The sequence below is a fragment of the Cnephaeus nilssonii genome, assembly GCF_951640355.1.
Source record: "Cnephaeus nilssonii genome assembly, chromosome: 1".
Lineage (NCBI taxonomy): Eukaryota > Metazoa > Chordata > Mammalia > Chiroptera > Vespertilionidae > Cnephaeus > Cnephaeus nilssonii.
Window position 1 is genome coordinate 59,318,010 of NC_137072.1, and position 20,859 is coordinate 59,338,868.

At 38.2% G+C, this 20,859-nt stretch overlaps 1 protein-coding gene across 2 annotated transcripts in view; it reads left to right on the forward strand.

Annotated features, from left to right (window-relative positions):
• Positions 1–278: 278 nt before the first annotated feature.
• The window catches only part of SNCA (synuclein alpha), a 101,690-nt gene continuing 81,109 nt past the window's right edge, over positions 279–20,859 (forward strand). Inside the window, exons 1-4 of one of the 2 annotated variants that reach the window (XM_079775484.1) lie at positions 279–363; positions 1,816–1,961; positions 10,574–10,615; positions 15,551–15,693. In XM_079775484.1, the coding sequence (XP_079631610.1) occupies positions 1,841–1,961; positions 10,574–10,615; positions 15,551–15,693 (306 nt within the window). In that variant the 5' untranslated portion in view covers positions 279–363; positions 1,816–1,840. The remainder of the gene's footprint in view (positions 364–1,815; positions 1,962–10,573; positions 10,616–15,550; positions 15,694–20,859) is intronic. The other variant, XM_079775485.1, reaches the window with a different exon arrangement.

Below are 20,859 nucleotides of genomic sequence, written 5' to 3' on the forward strand. Positions count from 1 at the left end.
TGGGAGAGAGGGAAAGATGTCAGCCCAATCCTAGCCGCTCCATCGCCACCCGAGGCCCCGCGACCCTGAACTTGAGGTGAAGCGCAGAACACCCCCACCTTTCTGCTGGAGCCGAGGTACAGCCTCCTCCCCCCCCCCCCCACCAGCCCCACCCCCACCCGAGGAGAGGAGTGAAGCGCACCCGGCGCGGAAGGCAGCTGGCGCGGGGCGAGGGGCGGGGAGAGGCGCTGACAAATCAGCCGCGGGGGTGGCGAGTGGAGGGGAAGGAGGAGGGAAACGAGGAGGAGGAGGAGGATCCCGACGACCAGAAGGGGACCCAAGAAAGGGGGCGAGCGACCGAGAGCGGCGGCGACGCGGGGTGAGGTGTGTGCTGGCTTTAGAGCAGACCCGGGTCCGAGGCTGGCCTTTAGCATCCTTCGCTTTCTCCCCGCCTTCCCTTCCGACCCCCCCCCCCCCCCATCTGTTTCTCTGGGGTCCTCTCGTGCTGGGGACAGGGAGTGGCCATTCGACGACAGGTTCGTGGGTTCGCCCCCCCCACCCCCACCCCACGACCCCAGCCTCTCATCGCTGGGTGGTGCCGCCTGCAGCCTCCTCTGGGGACCCCCCCCCCCCTCTCCGGGTGCGCCTTCTGCCCTCCTGGCGCGCTCCGAGTTCCCCCTCTTCCCACGGAAATCCTATTTGGGAATTGTTTCAATGTTTTGAAGAGGGAGGGGCAGTCGGGCGTCTGAGCCGCAGAGGGACGGAGGTAAGCACCCCGGTTCTGAAGGGGCAGCCTGGGAAACCCCGGCGCACCCTGGTGGGAGCGGGGTCGCCCGGACCCCTGGCCGGGGCGGCGCGGCCGGAGGACCCCCGCGGGGAGTCCCTCTCCGAGTTGGGTGCTGCTCTCCGCGCCGAGCTGGAGGAGAGTAAGTTGACCAGGCTTCCCTCCGGCTTCCGACATTCCCTTCCTCCCCGAGGCTGAGAAGTCCGGCTGCTCCGAGAGAAGCTTCTCCTTTGGGAAAAGCGAGGATGCTGGAGGGAGCGGGAGCACCCAACTTTCTCTCTCACCTTCCACCCCCCCCGCTCCTCCCTCTCGGTTCTCTCCGAAAACGAGCTGTGTTTTCGGCAACTAGTGAAATGGAAGTGCAGACCGGGCAAGTCAACAGGTGAAGGGGTTAACAGGTGCGGGAGCGGGTGGACGCGAGCTCGGAGAACGCCCCCTCCGGTGGCCGGCGCGCGTCTCCGGAGTGCGGGCGGGCGGCGGGGCCCCGCGCCTGTGCTGGGTAGATAGCCAGGGACTGGGGTGGGTGGTGGGGTGGATTAGAGCTGGTGCGGGTGGGTTCCCGGTTGGCCTGAGGTTCAGCCACACCCAGGGTGCGCAGTTCTCTTCCCTCCCCTTCCCCGATCTGCCCATTAGACCTCTTCTAGGATTCATTTTCAGAGCGTCCCTGACCCCATGCCTCCAGCTCCCTTTCTCTTCCTGGGATCTGTCTTCTGCACGTTACTTCTGACTGACACCGTCACCGTGCGGACCCTGGGAAGTTGAAAGAGGGGTCCATCTTTTCATGCAACTCCACTTGGGAAATGCAGTGAGAACAGCTGAGATGATTCATCCCGATCCATGTTTAGGCAGCTAGACTTGTAACTAGCCAAGATGGATGGGGTATGCTCAATTTTTAATGCAAAAGCTAAAAAAAGGCTTCTTTGTCCAATGGTTGAAATAAGGGTACACTTAAAAGAGCCTCAGACTTTGGGGAGTTCTACTGATCTTTCAGGGTGTTCCTAGTTTGGTTTTACCCCAAAGTTCTCATTCCACATGTATTTTGTGTTCTGCAGTGTGGTGTAAAGGAATTCATTAGCCATGGATGCATTCATGAAAGGACTTTCAAAGGCCAAGGAGGGAGTCGTGGCTGCTGCTGAGAAAACCAAACAGGGTGTGGCAGAAGCAGCAGGAAAGACAAAAGAGGGGGTTCTCTATGTAGGTAGGTAGCCCCGAGTGTCATTTTGATATTTATTTATGACTGAGGCGTTAAGATGATTGATGCTCTAAAGGCTGATATTTCTCCCTTGATTCATTTTTGTGTCATCACTTGTCAAAAGGATGGATTGAGTCAGTTATGTGTGGGTAGGTAAATGTGTATATTTGAGCTAATAGTAAAAAGTGAATGTAATCTTTTGGGGTTTTTTTCCAGAGTACTGAATTTTGCAATAATTCCAAGGACTTTCCTTGTTTTGTTTTTTTTTTTGTAAAAAATGTTTATGTGCATAAATGACTATTTTGGAGGATTTTTAAACATCAGTATGTTAATATATGATCAAGAATATTTTTAAGAACCAAAATCATTCAGGGGTTTTTTTGGTTTCTTTTGTCATTATGAAGAATATTTGCTGATCTTAGAGTATTCTTTTTAAAAAATAAGACTTTGATACGGTCCTGGGGTACCTGACAGACCAGAAAAGGAAAGGACAGAAATGTCTTTGGTGGAGTGATTCCTTGAGGTCACTTGGCAAACTGGAGACTAAGAGCTCAAGAAAGTACTTGAGGGCTGCTATTAACATCTCAGAGACATTTATATAGTTCATTTCTCAAATGATACACAAAATAAGTAATGAGATTGATGCTTATCATTTATACCTTTCCCTAAAGCCCCACCTTGGAGTATTCATGAAGACCTTGACTCTCTTTTTCTTATCTTAAACTATGTTAGATTGTGTATTTTACAAACTTCAGGTTCTTTGGGGAAGGAACAGACACACATATATACACACGCATCCACAGGGACACAAACGCATACATGCACATGAGTGCACACATGCACGCATTGCCCATTCTACCTCTCCTCTTTCTCCTCTGAGCTCCCCCACAGTCTCTGGTGGGCCCGGTAGCAGCAGTATCCACAGGAGGAGCAGGAGGGTGGGAGATAAGCCTATGGGGTGGTGTAGGGTTCTCTGCCACCTCTGTGGGGTGAAAGAAAGCTACGCTGTCTCCAATAGGGATGGGCTGGAGAAAAGCTATTCTTAGGATGATTTTTATGAATGTTTCTCATATTATTTTTTTTCTCATGGTTTATAGACTCTTTTATATTAGTTGATCTTAACACAAACCTTCAGTTTAATTACTTACATGATCTTAGAACATATTTTCAGGAACTCATTGAATTAAAGTGTTACAAGAGAACAAAATTGATAAGTTAACTTCAAGTCCTTTCTTGTGAAGTGTAAATTATGTCTTTTTAGATGGAATTTGTAATACTGAATCAGTGACATGCAGGTAATCACTATCTTTACAGTTGTCCTCAGTTTTCCAAGTTAGCTACATGCGTACAAATATTCTTTGATTTCAGTTACTTTATAACTTAGTAACTTTAAAGGTTTCTTTTTAATAATAACATTCACTTGATTAGTTTTTAGTGAGTCCAGAAACTATTAAATATTAAAGTAATACATTTGCTCTTTTCTAGGTAATGAACAGGTTTTTCTTATCTGGAAAACTTTTTATTTCTTTTCATTGTTAATTATGAGTTTGGACAAATAAAATTTTATTTTCAGAGATTCTGTTACTCACTCTAAGATTATTATATAAAATTGTAATTTGTTTACATGTCATATTTTTTAAAAAACCATCTTCAATGTCTATTATGGTATTTAACATATAATATGTTCTATAAATTATTTATTAGTTGTCACCTAATTAAAAGTTGAACTCAAACACAGAATTTAGAATGAGAAGTAACTATGAGAAGACATAATGGTATTGCACAACTGTTGGTAAACTTTTTATGTAAAGGTCTAGATAATACATTTTTAGGCCATAATATCTCTGTCTCAACTGCTCAGCTCTGCTATTGTCATGTGAATGAAGCCATAGACAATACTTAGTGTGACTGTGTTCCAAAAAAACTTTATTCTTACCAAAACTGGTGGTGAGTTAATATAGCTCATAGAAAAAAAAATATATAGCTCATAGGCTGTAGTTTTCTGACACCTGGTAAAGTAGAACATAAACTTTATATTAGACAAAATTGAATTCTAGTCCAGACTACACTACTTATTACCTCTAGGATACTAGGGAAGTTATGTACATTTCTCAGTACCACTTCTCTCATTTGTAAAAATACAATTTAGACAAATGTAATTACCTTGCAGATTTTTTGTGAGAATGTTATGTTAAAACATAACATATGAGTAACAAAGCCTACTTTAAAAAATTTAAACACTTTATTATTTAGAGCAGTTTTAGGTTCAGAGCACAATTGAGAAAAAGGAACAAAGGTTTCCTATGTACCCCCTAACCCTACCCATATATAGCTTCCCACATTATCAACATCCCTCACCAGAGTGGTACATTTGTTACAATTAATGAATTAATTGACAGAGCATTATAACCCAGAGTTCATAGTTTACCTTACAGTTCATTCTTGGTGTTGTACATTATATAGGTTTGGGCAAATGTATAATGACATGTATCTATCATTATAGTATTATACAGAGTAATTTCAATGCCCTAAAAATCCTCTGTGCTCTGTTTATCCCAGGGCAGAAATTTTAATGAAGCCTAGTTAATTGATTGTTTCTTTCATGGATTGTCTCTTCAGTGTTGTATTTAAAAAGTCATTGCCATACTCAAGGTCATGGAGGTTTTCTCCTATGTTACATTCTTGGAGTTTTATAGTTTTGCATCTTACATTTGAGCTATAATACCTTTTGAGGGTTTTTATTATTGTTGTTTTGTGAAAGGTGTAAAGTCTCTGTCTAGATTCTTTTTTGTTTTTTTTTGTTTTTTTGTGTGTGTTTTTCCATGTAGGTTTCCAGCTGTTTCAGGATCATTTGTTGAAAGGATTATTTGTGCTCATTGTATTGCCTGCATGCCTTTGTAAAAAATCAGTTAACTATATTTATGCAGTTCTATTTTGGGGCTCTGTTTCATTGATCTATTTGTCTATTCTTTTGCCAGTACCACTCTCTGGCATTAGAGTAAGTCTTGAAGTCAGACAGTGTGAGTCCTCTAACTTTGTTCTTCTCCTTCAATATTGTATTGGCTATTCTGGACCTTTTGTCTCTCCACATAAACTAGAATATTTTTGTTAATATCCACATAATAACTTGTTGGGATTTTGATTGAGACTGAACTGAACTATAGATCAAGTCAGGAACATCTAACATCATATTGACAATATTGAGTCTTCCTATTAATGACCAAAGAATATATATATATATATATATATATATATATATATATATATATATATGTGTGTGTGTGTGTGTGTGTGTGTGTGTGTGTGTGTGTGTGTGTGTTTGTGTGTGTTTGTGTGTGTGTGTGTGTATGGCTAAGCGACCAGCCGACCTGCTGACCAGCCAGTAGGTATGATGTGCACTGACCATCAGGGGGCAGACTCTCAATGCAGGAGCTGCTGAGCGACAGCAACTTTGCAGAGTTCCCTCTTGCACTCCAGGACCCCTCAGGGGATATCAGAGAGCTGGTTTCTGCCCGATCCCTGCAGGCCAGGCTGAGGGACCCCACCTGCTGGAGGGACCCCGCTCACTCCACAGATGCCCTTCAAGCCGTGGCATCGCTCCAAGTGCGGCCAGCCAGGGAGGGACCACCGGAGGTTGGCTCCAGGGCATGTCTGGCTCGTCTCTCCCAGTCCCGCCCTGCAGGCCACCTTCTAATTAATTTCCTTTCAATGTGCATGAATCCATGCACCAGGCCAATAGTATCTCTATATTAATTTAGTTATTTGATTTTGTTAATCAAAACTTATACAGATATTATATATATTCTGTTAAATTTATACCCAAGAATTTTATTTTTATGGTGCTAATGTAAATGGAATTGTGTTTTTAATTTCAAATTACTCTTGCTCATTGCTAGTATATAAGAGAGTAATTGACTTTTATTTATTAACCTCATATCTGCAACCTTGCTAAAATTAATTATTAGTTCTAGGAGTTATTTTTTAAAATTATTCTTTTGGATTTCTACATAGACTATCATGTTATCTGTGAATGAAGACAGTTTTTCCTCTTCTTTCACATTCTGTATACTTTTTATTTTGTTTTCTTGTCTTACTGCATTAGCTTGGACTTCCAGCATGATGTTAAAAAGGATTGATGAGAGAAGGATTTCTTTGCCTTATTCCTGGTCTTAGTAGGAAAGCTCTTTGTCTCTCACCATGAAATATAATGTTAGCTGTAGGTTTCTTATTCTGTATCAAGTTGAGGAAGTTACCCTCTATTTCTAGTTTACTATAAGTTTTTGTCATGAATGTTATCATATTTTTCATGAATTTTGCATTTTGTCAAATATATTTTTGCATCCATTGTTGTCATTATGTGATTTGCCTTTTAAACCTGTGGATATGACGAATTACTTTAATTTTCAAATGTTTAACCAGCCTTGCATACCTGGAATTAATTCCACTAGGTTCTGGTATTTAATTCTTTTATACATTGTTGTGTTTAATTCACTAATATTTTGTTGAGGATTTTTGTAAAACATACTTTTATATGAAGGAGCCATAGTTATTATCAAATTAAGTTCTCCAACAGAATAATTACTTAGTCAATATATATATTTTTATCCTTATAAAACCTATTATTGATTACTAGTTTGGAAAATTGGAAGTGACTAAAGAAAAAATTCTGATTTCACTGTGGCTAAAAAAGTTTTGCACATTATTTTTATATACTTCATGAGAAAGTAATTTTTTTTCCTTTATAGTATTATACTTTTGGCAACTAACTTTTTAATAATATTTTTATTGATTTCAGAGAGGAGGGGAGAGGGAGAGAGAGAAACATCAACGATGAGAGAGAATCATTGATCAATCATTGGTCCCCTACTGGGGACCGAGCGCACAACTCAGGCATGTGCCCAGGACCCTTCAGTCCACAGGCCAACGCTCTATCCACTGAGCCACATCAGCTAGGGCAGGAACTATCTTTTGATTAATTAAAGAACTATCATAAGGATCAGTTTTATCTTTATGATTTTCCTTTTTGAGTGATATACACAAGTTTTCAATCAATATATTTCAATTTAATAGACAAAGATATTCTCAATCAAATGGCTGAGAAATTATACATTGAGAATCAAATTCAAAAGCAGATGGTTCTCTTTATATAATGATAAGTTTTATAACAGTAAAGGAAGAAAATAATCTTTAAAAGTAGAAAGAACATTTCTTTCTACTAGTCATTTTTAAACATATGGGTTGCAAAGAGTGACAGGTGGTTAGTAATTAGAAATATTCTCTCAAATACGGGCTGTTTTCACTTAATATAGTTCCAGGATACATGGATTCAGTAACCACAGTTAATTAAATAACACGAGTCCCTAACAACACAGTTCAAATTTCTGTTACCACAACACATGAACTGTGAGTGACTGCATAAAATACAAACCCTGCTCTTAGCTCTTCAGTCCACAGGTCACTACATAAATAACAAACCCACTGTGATACATGACCAAATCACATTGCTTCTTTCAATGCTTATTGGTTATTGGTCACATCTGCTAGTCAGTTCATATAGACAGCAAAGTTCACGGTTATTTTATATCCATGTGATATTTTACAAAAATGCATAATTGAATTAGGAAATTGGCCCTAAATGATGCATGTGTAGCAAAGAAAGTGAAAAATGCTGGAAGTAAAACTTGATTCAAACATAAATTTATTTATGGATGAAGTAGCTGTCTGTGGGAATATTGACATCGCTATAGTTTACGAGACTGTAGATGTGCAGCCAGAGGAACTTATTGAAGCTGAAAGTATCGACATGCACATAAAAGCGGTTGTGATGAATAAGGTGAAGATGCCCCAGAGGAAGTGGTCCACAAAAACACCTCATTTTAAAAGAACAGAGACATATGATGACATTAAAAGTACAAAGGGTAACATTTTAGAAACTGATCCAAATTTACAAATTTACAAATAAGGTTTAGGAGAGATGTTGCTCCATATAAGAAGTTATACAATGAGAACAAGAATACATGCACTGTTTAAACTACTTGTTAAATTTTTTACAAATAAAACATTTATTCTCAATGTATTAAATTACAATATACAAAGTAAATATTAGTTTTACTAATTTTATTCCTCTGTGCATTTATAAATGACTAAGAGCTTTTAATGTTTTAACAAAAAATGGTAAAAGTAATGGAACAATGGTAATTTTTACCACTGATTAATTGATTAATTATAATTTTTATCATTGATTTTTAAGATCACATTCCACAACTTCAATTCAGCTTGTGCAGTCATTTTATGATCTCATAATACTATTCAAAGTGAGCATTGCCTGAAAAATACACACACACACACATACACACACACAACATCATATATATATATAGAAAATGTATACACACACTTTGAATAATTATAAAGGCAGTGTTTATTAAAATACATTTCATTTTCACAATTAAGCTATCAGCTGTTAAATGTGTATACATTTTTTGGGACACCCTGTATGTATGCATGTGTGTATATGTATGTATTTGTATATACATAAAATACTATCCTATATTCTGTAACATATTTAACATCTGCACAATTCCATTTATATGAATTTATAATCCAGAAAATCTGAATCCAGAGCTTATGTTCTTAAGTACAAAACTACAGATTTTGGGGTTTTTTTGAGAATTTTTATGGGTCTATTTGAGCCGAAATTGATGACATATGCTGGAGAGCAAGATCTCAAATGCTCCTTTATGTTTTATTTTTATTTTTTTATTTTTATTTTTAAATATATTTTATTGATTTTTTACAGAGAGGAAGAGAGAGGGATAGAGAGGTAGAAACATCAATGAGAAAGAAACATCGATCAGCTGCCTCTTGCACACCCCCTACTGGGGATGTGCCCGCAACCAAGGTACATGCCCTTGACCGGAATCGAACCTGGGACCCTTGAGTCCGCAGGCCGACGCTCTATCCATTGAGCCAAACCGGTTTCGGCTATGTTTTATTTTTATTGGAGATCTTAAATATTCAAAAATTAGAAGTTCTTAAATATATGTAAATAATTTTATTAAATGTAGAAACTTTCCTTGAATGTTTTGCATAATGGGAATTTAAATATGATGCATGCAAATTTTACTTAATGTCATATTGATATATTTTCATAAATATATTTAATGAACATTTTCAATATTTTCCTGTATGTTCATTTAGATCAACTTATTGATCATCATATTATTGAAATCATGAATGTGTACTTCTAAAATTTTACATAAATTTGGAACTAGAAATTGTCTCAAAACAGTGTTTCTCAGATTTGATCTATGAATTACCTGCTTTAGATCATGAAGGTTGTTAAAAATGCAAATATCTGTACATGATATTTACTGAGTATTTGAGGCTCTGACTCAGTTGTCAGCATTTTTATCTATCTTCCACCCAATTAATTCTGCTATACTCTCCAGTTTAAGAACCAGCTTCTCAGAGATTATTTCATTAATCTAAAGAATGAATTTTATTGATAAGGAAACTGAGGCTCCCTTACACTTGTTCCTTTGATTTGAAATGTGTTTACAGGTATTTCCAGCATACTTAGTAAGCGTTTGAAAAACAGTGCATTTTAAAAGTAAAGATTGGTAAGCAGCTTAATATCCAAATATAAGTTTAAATATTCACATATTTTGTCTTCATTTCTTTATATTCTTCTATGTCTGATTGAATTACATTATTTGACTTACAGTAGTATAGTATAGTGAATCTCCAATCCATTGTTATTTTTCTCCAAACATATTTTATTAAAAAACTGGTATGAATTACACTGAAAATGCTAATATTAGAGAACTTATAAATAAAATTATTAACAAACTTAGTTTTAATAAAAATATTAATACATTATTTGTATAAAAGGTGGTCAAAATTTGGAGGAAGTTCCTCTCTTTTGCCATCTTGAAACTAGTGTTAGTAATACTTGAATGATAAAATACTCATTCCTTCTAAAGGTTTACCTGGCTTAGTGGAAAGAGCATGAGAGTCATTGAGACCTTGATTTGAATGTGTTTGTAGCCAGTTATTACCTATTCAACTTTAGAAAAATCATTTAATGTTTATTTGTAATTTCTTCATATATGAAATGAGCATAATATACCTATAAGAAATGTTACAAATATCAAATAAGATGAGATATAAAATGACTTTTACATAATAGGTGTTCGATAAATGTTGATTCTTTCTTTCCCTCCCCCTTCTACTTGTGTTTCATGGGTGAACTAATCTTGGTTGTGCTGGACTTTAGTAAAGCTGCCACAGTTCTGAATCCAAAATAATCTTTCCACTCATCCTGTGGTGTCTCACTCCCACCTCTGTAAGTTGATATGTGAAGGGGGACACAATGGGATAAAAAGTCATCATATGTGCTAAAAACTTAATTGGAGAGAACCTCCTGTTAGCTTTCCTTCCTTCTTTTGTGGTGATAGCTGAATTTCCTTGGTTTAGGTCTTTTGGCCCCGAGGATATCTTTGTATACGGGCTTCTACAGATTGAAATTTTGTTTTGATTAGTTGTATTTAAAATGAGGTATTAGCGATGTAAGTTCACTTTGAGACTTATGTTTATGCATTTGTTTGATTTTATAGGCTCCAGAACCAAGGAAGGAGTGGTCCATGGTGTAACGACAGGTAAGCTCGATGGGCTGTATCCAGGGATGATGTGGAAAATGCCTTGCAAGCTGTGTAGCCCCAGCACTAATCATTCAGAATGTCAACAACCACTATATCTGTAGAGGAGCAGTCTAAGGAAACCTCAGCTCTGTTTAATCTTAATTATTTATTAAATATTTTAAATAGGTAAATATTTATTATCTATACTAATAAAAGAGAAATATGCAAATTGACCATACATCTGTGACGCCCATCAGCCAATCAGGAGTGGGTATGCAAATTAACCCAACAAAGATGGCGGGTTAATTTACATACACAGGTGCAGAGTGGCCGGATGTGGCGGGATGCCTATTATGAGGGTGAGGGTGGGGAATGGAGGGAGCTACAGGAGTGGTCCTCCGGCCAGGAACAAAGACTTTGCTCCCAGGCGACCAGGAGCAAAGCCAGGGGAAGGAAGGCCTATTCTTGCATGAATCTTTGTGCAACGGGCCTCTAGTAAATAAATAAAACAATATATTTAACTGTCAAGAATGGTGAATCTGAATTGACCAACTATGTTTAATTTACAAAGTAGTATAGAATATAAGTATTCTGACTTAGTTAGGCCAGGAGTTTTCTACCTACAATATCCAAGGAAAATAAATTCTTCCATTTAGCTAATCCCAAGATAAAAACCTAGAAAACTCGACCTTTAACTCTGTATTTTTTAATCTCAGGACATTATTATTTCAGTTGCCAACTTCATGTATCACATTATAGGGAAATATGATAGTGTACTTAATCTGGACTTATGGAATGATATCTTTGAAGGTGCTTTAAAGATCAAAACATACATTATTATATAAGCTTACTCAGTTTTTCCTTCCTGAGTATATGGTGTAAAAAACTTCCTATTGAGATTTTCTGAAAGCGTTGATTCTTATAAACTGAAATTTACTACATGATATCGAATACACTTAATTTTCAACATGTTCTAATTTAAACTTTCTTACTAAATTGCTTTATAATATAAATTTCTTTATTTTTCTCATTTTCAATTTGTATGCCAATTTAAAACTAGATCTTAATTTTATAATTTTGCTTAATGTCAAAGGTTAGATTACTGTATCTATTCTAAAAGTTGGTGCCACATTTCCTTCCTCGAATTTTATTAAGTTAGCTAAAGTCAAATATAAATCTAATTAATGTATTAATTACAGATATACAGATAATTCTTTATAATGGATTAAAAATTATTTGTTGAGTACCTATTGTGAAATAATATAAAGAAAAATAAAACAGGATCTCTGATTTTAATGAACTCAAAATACACTAGTGGAGTAGATAGACATACTGGGAAACAAATCATAGATATATTTGTTTATTTCAGATAATAAATATATCTGAAATACTGAATTTGCTGAGTAGACAGGGCTACTTGGTTTAGGGATGAAGGCTTCTGGTCAGATGAAGCTGTATGAGCCAAAATGGGCCAGACTGGTATATTTGGAGGAAAACATAAGCAACTTAAAATATTAGACTATAATTGGTTGGGAGGAAGGTATTCTTTTTGATCCTGGTAATAATATATTTTCCCTTAATACAAAACATTTATTAGTCCTAGCCAGTTTGGCTCAGTTGATAGAGCATCAGGCTGCAGACTGAAGGGTCCCAGGTTCGATTGTGGTCAAGGGCACATGCCTGGGTTGTGGGCTCAGTCCCCAGTAGGGGGTGTGCAGGAGGCAGCTGATTGATGATGTTCCTCTCTCATCAATGTTTCTATCTCTCTATCCCTCTCCCTTCCTCTCTCTCTAAAAATCAATAAAAATATATTTTAAAAAAACATTTATTAGATGTAAAATGTACCAATTTGAATGTGTTTCATTTTCTTTTGTCTTTTGATCTTTTGTTTAAAAGACCTTATTAGGGGAGAAATAAAGGTTAAGGTTAATGGATAAATTTACTAGATAAATCAAGTCCTACAGAAATCTTTTTAAATGTATCTATTATTGTTACATGTCTACTCTGTCATTTTATAATGTAACTAATTTACTTATTCTGACAAAGATAAAACCTAATGAAAATATAATAAAGCACAAAATGCATTTTACTATGCAGTTTATATGTATTAAAATAGGTTAAGGTTTATACATCTATACTAATAAAAGGGTAACATACTAATTATACCAGACATCTTCCAGATATCCTTCCGGACATCCTTCCAGACAAAGCCACAGTGGCTGGGGCCGAGGATGAGGTGGTTAGGAACGACCAGGCCAGCAGGGGAGGGCAGTTATGGGCGACCAGGCCAGCAGGGGAGGGCAGTTAGGGGCGAGCAGGCCGGCAAGGGAGGGTAGTTGTGGGTGATCAGGCTGGCAGGGGAGAACAGTTAGGGGAATCAGGTAGGCAGGCAGAGTGGTTAGGGCAGGCAGTTAGGTGAGCGGTTAGGAGCCAGGGGTCCCAGATTGCGAGAGAGATGTCCAACTGCTGGTTTAGGCCCGATACCTAAACCAGCAGTTGGACATCCCCCAAGGGGTCCCGGATTGGAGAGGGTGCATGCAGGCTGGGCTGAGGGACCCCCCCCTCCTGTGCACGAATTTTGTGCACCTGGTCTCTAGTATATAAATAATTACCTAGGTGTTGTAAAAATAAATGTGATTTGTTTCCGGCAGTTTATGACTGGCAAAAAAAATTTATGAATCTGTAAAAAGATCACAATTTACGTTTGTCTTTGCTCTTCCTTGAACAAAGCAAGCATGCCCTTGCCCTGGGCTCTCCCTCTGTCTGAAAAGCTCTTCCCCAAGATCATATACTTGGTGAACTCCCTCATCTCCTCCAGCCTGTTAAATGACACCTTCTTAAAGGGAGCTACCTGGACCTGTTTAAAATTGGCACCATTCCCCTCACCTCTGGTAGGCCTAACCCCACCTCTTATTTTTTTTTTTTTTTGCCAAAGGATTATCACCTCAAACTAGTAGATAAGTTATAACATGAAAATGTTCATTATCAAGCAAAATTTTCTATTCAGGTTCTTGGTGGTTACGGAGGAGGGGTGGGTGATGACAACCCAAAGCATATAATTCACTCTTTTTAATGGATCGACATTCTAGAAATGTTTAAAAACATGAAATTGACAGTACAGCTTTTCACTGGCATTTAAATTTGAACTTTGCATTGCGAATAGCCATTACTCCTTAGGAGGCATCAGTCATGTCCCAGAAGTGGCAAAAGGCAAATATCAAGCAACACCTGCTGTGTGCTCTTCCTGGTTTTAGACTCCAGGGTCACTTGTCTCCCTCCCCCATGCCCAGGACCAGGAGAAAGCCTCTTTGTCCTTACAGACCACCGGAGCTTCCATGACCTACAGAAACCCAACTGCTTTGTCCACCCTGTTTAACCATTGCTTCTCCCAACTGGTGACATGAAATCTGTGCAATAACCATACGACTAGCACATAACACTGAACAGCTGACATGGTGTAACTTCCTTGGGTTCCTAGACAGGGACTTATCTGGAGAGGGTCTGTACAGGCACAAAACATAACAAAAATTGTGTCTCCATTTGCTTAGGACATAGCCTGAGAAAAAATATCACCTCAAACCCCAAATTCCTGAAGTGTGGGAAAAAGGCAGACAAAAAATGCATTTGTGGGCCAAAAGAAAGCAAACATTGCATAGATAGAGATAAGAGATTCAAGGCCTACGTTTTATGAGCATAAACGTTACAGGGTTTAGATGAGGAGGGGTTGTTTTGTTTCTTCATTGTCTTTGAAATTATTAAAAGAGCAGACTATCTTGTCTTTTGCCACTCTTTCATAGAACTCTTTATTTAATCAAAACAAACATTTTTATTTGTGCTTTCTTTAATTGGTAAAATGCATAGAGAATATGTAAAGTTCAGCAATATGAATATGAATAGTTCATCAATTATATTGGATAGTGTCTTGGAGAATTTTTGATATTAGATTAAATCTCTGCTTTGAAATAGAATCTTAAACTACTGATACTGTTTTCTAAATATTTAACCTATTTTTTAAAATCTACTGAAGAACCATATTCTATTTTGCTTTGTGAAAAGAAATTTTCAGTGTGTTCAACAAACCTCTTCATTTTCATATTTTACTTATGTCTGACTCTCTTGTTCCCATTAAAATTATTGAAAATTAATCATATTAAAAACCCTTCTGTTTTAACCACCTGAAGTTTTATGAAAGGGCCAAAGTTTCCTCATAACCATCCCTTACTCCACTGTTTATTTCTGATAGTAACATGTGTACGCATGGATGTGTTGTGTGAGTCGGAAGGTATGGTGAAAATGAACCTCTTGAGTGAGATAACAGAATTGGCACTGAGCCTTGGCTGGCATCACTAAGTGGTTAGAGCATTTCCCCACACACCAAAGGGTCGTGGGTTCAATTCCCTGTCAAGGGCACGTAACTGGGTTGTAAGTTTGATTGGGCACATGCAGGAGGCAACCAATCGATGTATCTCTCTTGCATTGATGTTTCTCTCCCTCCCTCCCCTTCTTCCTCCCTCTCTTGTATTCTTTCTAAAGATCAATGGAAAAATATCCTAGGTGATTAACCAAAAAAAAATGGCACTGAAATTGGAATAAAGAAGTAAATTTCATGCCGAGTCTGATACAACTGTGACTGCACCTGTCACCATAGCTTTCTGCAAACTTCCTTTAATAAAATATAAAGCAAACTCAAAGTGCTCATGGCTTTAAATTTGTGATCATAAACTTCAAGCACCTTTTAGTGATTAAAACAAAATATCTTAGCAAAAATTCAATATTTGGTTCTACGCTCACTTTGAAATCTCTACAGCTTTCATTTCTTCTGGCTCTTCAGCTGTCTATGGTATGTGTAAATATAGGTCCTGAGAACTGGATAGCTAGTGTAAGTAAAATTAGTTTTAAGTTGCTGTTGTTCCATCCACCTCTTAATCTGTTGTTGCTCTTGATGTATCCCAGTGGCTGAGAAGACCAAAGAGCAAGTGACAAATGTCGGAGAGGCGGTGGTGACAGGGGTGACAGCAGTTGCACAGAGGACAGTGGAGGGAGCCGGGAACATTGCAGCCGCTACTGGCTTTGGCAGAAAGGACCAGTTGGGCAAGGTATGGTTACATACATTTCACGTCATACTTGAAAGCTTATGAGGTCACGGTGCCTTTCCACGCAAGGCTCTAGACAGGAATAAGATGCTTACTTGGGGAGGGATGACTGACCCTCTCCATTCAAAAGTACAGCCTTTATATGGGTATTTTTTTGTGAGGGATTAACCCAGATAAATGCCACTAGGACTGCATAATGATCATGATTGTTTCATTCTATGGAAGAAAGTTCATGAAATGAACAATGGAATAAATGCCAAAGGAAGAGTGACATTTCAGAAAGAATGGGTGCTTTCATGTTGGCTATGAATCTTGGAATGTCTCTTTGTCAGAATGTAACAAATCACTTTGTGCCCAATTTCTAAATGTTCAAAATGAAGGTCTTTCACTTGGTTTCTTTCTAATGACATCGTCTCCGTTTAAATGACATGTTTAAATATCATGTGACAGCTTATCGCCAAAAATATGTTTGTGGGAACTGAGCTACTTGAAGTGCGTAACAACCAGACATCATGGTTCTGGGGTGATTTGAAAATTCTCAGAAGAATTTTGACTTTGCATCTTTGATGCAGCTGTGACTCTAGTATGAACATGTAAACGATATTACGACTTTCGTTTTAACCAGGTAAGTAACAGAAAACGAGGTGTCAACTGGAAGATGACATTTTATAGATTTCATGACCACAGCAGCAGAATGAATTTTGCTTTTCCCCTTGCTCTTCCTTGAACAAAGCAATCATACCCTTATCTGGAGAGCTCTTCCCCTATCCTAGTGGTTGGCAAACTCATTAGTCAACAGAGCCAAATATCAACAGCACAACGATTGAAATTTCTTTTGAGACCCAAATTCTTAAAACTTAAACTTCTTCTAATGCCACTTCAAAATAGACTCACGCAGGCCGTGGTATTTTGTGGAAGAGCCACACGCAAGGGGCCAAAGAGCCGCATGTGGCTCGCGAGCCGCAGTTTGCAGACCACGGCCCTAGAGCTTATACTCGGCGAACTCCCTCATCTACTCAAGTCTTTGTTAAATGACACCTTCTCCATGGGGCCTGCCTGGACCTGTTTAAAATTGGCAACATTCTCTGCACCTCTGGTAGTCCTATTCCCCCTACTCTTTATTATTATTTTTTTCTTTTTTGCCAAAGCATTATCACCCCTAACACAGTAAATAAGTTGTTATTTTTTATGTACGTTGTTTATTTTATTTCTCCCCTTCTAAAATACAAGCACCATAAGGGTAGAATATATGTTGTTCGCTGATATTTCACACATGTCCAGAAAGTACCTCTATTTTCTGGCAAACTTCCCTGAGTTCCTCCACTCCATGTGATCCTGTGTGCCAGCTTACCTTGATGGATCATGAAAACATTGATTAAAAAGGACAGGACTATACACCTATGCCATATTTAGATTTTTTTTTTTTCGCATGGAGTTCCATTGTCTGGGGCAATTGATGCTAATTATGGAAAATCTGGACTGGGCTTTTAGTGAAGTTCTTCAGCTAACACTTGAATGTATGGTTGATGATGGTACTTCTTTGTGCAGAACATGTTTTTCAAATAATCTTATCACTTGAGCTAATAGCTACAACAATCCCTATTTTGTATCTAAAATCATAATTACATTTATTGCTTTATTACATTTCAAAACAAGGGAGACTTCAGATATCAGTACGGAGATAATTAACCTGTTTGGTGTCCCAGACACTTTTGCCAATCTCATAGAAGCGATGGACCCTCTTCCTTCCAAAAATGTTCACACACACACACACACACACACACACTCACACACACACACACACACACACACACACACACTCACTCACACACACACACACACACTCACACACACTCACACACACACACACAAAGGCTTAGTGGGGTCATGGAAGCCCTAGACTGACAGAGCCCATGATTTAGACCACCCCCTAGTTACACAGGTGGGGAAAGTGAAATCTCCAGGGGGAAGTTAGTCCAACATCACAGAGCCAACTGTAACAGGCTGGATACCAGTAGTGCTTTTCCATCCATTACGTCCCTTCCGCATAACCTAGCATCCTTTGGGTTTTTATAAACTGATTTATGGCAAGCAGATTTAACTGGAGAAATTCTCAGCTCTAGAATATTAAGAAACCATGGAAACATGTACCCCTTCCCCATTTAAAACATACAATATAAATTGCAAATAAGGCATGAAAGTGCTTTATTTCTTACAAAATAGGACTTGTGTTTTACTCTCCTAAAATATTGCTATTTACTTTACTATTTTTAAGCAGAAATTTAAAATGATGTGACAGAATTAACCATTTGGAGATATTCTCTTATGGGAGCTTATAGGTTCTCACAAATTTCTAATATCAATAAAGCCATAAAACCTAGAAATTGCAGCATAGTTGTAGGGAAAACAACATTGAACTGGGAGTTAGAATGGCTGGTTTTCATCCCTGCTCCATCACTACTGACTGGCTGGGTGACCTTCTGCAGATCTCCTAAGACTCTTTCTCGCCTAATGAGGAAACTATAATAAAAATTGGGTTAAAGCCCCATTTAGCAATAAAGTTTTGTATTTCTATAACTTAAGGAAGACACCAATAAACTGCTTTCATTGTGGTCACTTCCACTTCTGTGAGATGCCAAAAAATCTGGGGAGTTTAAATACAATGGTTGGATTTGCTCATTATAAAATTTGAAATACTTTAATTTTATCATTCAAATTCTTATCAAAGTGATTCTGGTGAATGGAAATAAGCAATTTATTGTTGTTTAATCATTTGTTACTGACCCATTGAGAACTTATTCTCATTAAAAAAAATAATAATAATGTTTATTCACTGTGTGCCAGAAATACACACAGTGTCATTTTGTTAGATGTTGAGGCTAAAATAATGAGAAATGTTCTAAAAAACAAACAAACAAAAAAGACTGGCAATCAATAAACAATCAGGAGTTGAAGGAGTAGCATTCCAGGCAAAGGCAAAAACATGAGGGCTGTGGCTGGAGCCCAAAGAAACTGGAGGAAGAGGCTGGAGGAGTATGCTGGGGCCACATCATGGCTGACCATATTAAGAATGCTGGTCTTTATTCTAATAATAAAGGAACCTATCAAAGCTTTTTAAGCAAGGATGCCAGGTTACAGGTTTGCATGTTGAAAAGATGTCTCCGCCTTAATGGGAGGAATTAGATTAAAGGAGTCAGAGTGGTAGCCCAGAGACCAATTAGTAGATTGTGATGGAAAGAGGAGATGACTGCATATACCAATCAAATACAGTGCTGGTGGGGAAGAGGAAAAACATAGATCAATTCGAAGACTATATAGAAGGTAATAGCAACAAGATTTGGTGGTGTATTTCATGAGGTTTGGGGTAACAGGGATGTAACAAGTAGGGCTACTAGATGTTAGAGTGTATAGTAGAATCATGTTAGTACTATTCTCTTGGTGGTTGGTGCCTTTCTTGAAGATCAGGAACACAGCAAGAGGAGTAGCTGTGTTAGTGTTCAGCTTTCATGCATTTTAAGGATATTTGGCCCATTACTCCCTGATTGAGGAGACAAAAGTTCCTTCTTCCCTTCCTCCCTCCCTCCCTCCCTCCCTCCCTCCCTCCCTCCCTCCCTCCCTCCCTCCCTCCCTTCCTCCCTCCCTCCCTCCCTCCCTCCCTCCCTCCCATTTTGTGCTTTCCTGGTTTGTGTTTAAAAGAACTCTAGTAAGCTCATCTCTCTCTCTCTCTCTCTCTCTCTCTCTCTCTCTCTCTCTCTCTCTCTCAAGTTTATCTTTGTGACATGCTGACATGCTAGATTTGGTGTATTTTGTCTCCTTTTGATGTTACCAAGGAGATATGACAACAGATACCTAAGTGTTTTTGTGAATTTGATTATCATATAAATGAAGCCACTCTTAGTAATCATTTCTAATGATCAGATATCAGATTAAAGGACAAATAAGATGTCTTGAATTTTAAGAATTTGTTTTATCAAATATTAGTAGCTTCTTTGATTACTACCTCAGAATAATACATCTTCTGATCTGTATTTTTACCGGTGAGCACACAAGTGGTTATCAGCCATACAATTCATTTTTTGAAGCTCATTCATTTGATTGGCATGATAGAAACAGACTACAAATGCATTGGCAGAATATTCAAGTTAAGTTCAAACAAACAGTGATGTTATACAAAGAAAATTTGTTTCCCACGTCTATTGAGAACAAGTGATCTGCTAGTTCCAATGATATTATGTATAGAAAGCTGCTTGCATAAGATTTGTTCTGTAGTGCCACTGTTTAAAGTGTACAGCTTGTCACTAGAACATTTGCTCCATCTCAACCACGAAAGTGCTTTGCATGTCCTTCTACTCAAATCCTTGCTGAACAAATGAGTTTCTTTCATGCTATCTGGAACGCTGGAGAAGAGTTGGATCCTCAGTATCCCTGAAGTTTATAGTTTTGTAATTATCTGGGTTCACAGAGAGTGAAAGTCTTGAATAAACTACAAAGCCACTACCTGACAAATAGTACAGCAGTCAGCTTCATTATCACATTCCAGTTAGGCACTGACCAATCTACAAATATTAACTCTTTTTGTGCAAGAAAAAAGTTTGAAAATATTTTTAGCCTCAGATATTCCACTTCATCTGTTTTCTCTATTTTTTCTTCAGCATCAGAGTGAAGTTTTCTAAACAGTGCCAATGTGGAAAAAATAGATCAGATTATAAAACACTTTTTCTATCCCCAGCACAGGAAAATGTTGATTTCAAATGGATAGATGTCCGCATTCTCTGTAATCCTGCCATAATTCACAGGAGAATAGCTAACCAAGTGTGTGCTCAGTGACTAAAACCAAGCAGGACAGAAGCATGTCAGGTTTGACATTACGATCTATGGCATTTAAGCATCCTTCTGCTTAATTCCTTTGACTTACTAGAGCTATCATGTTAGCTTGATGCAATTTTATTTTTAAGCACTTGAGTGTTATGGACATTTCTATTAAATGATTAATCAGATGATGGATGTTGCCATCAGCTAAGTCATTTTAGATTAACTTCACAAGTAAGCCAAAGGTCACAGACAACCTTTCAGATTTCTTTGAAGAAGCATACACAGATCATAGATGTAAACTTCGCATCGTTCATGAGAAGGTAATTAGAGATGTCAAGATTAGTGAAATATTTTATA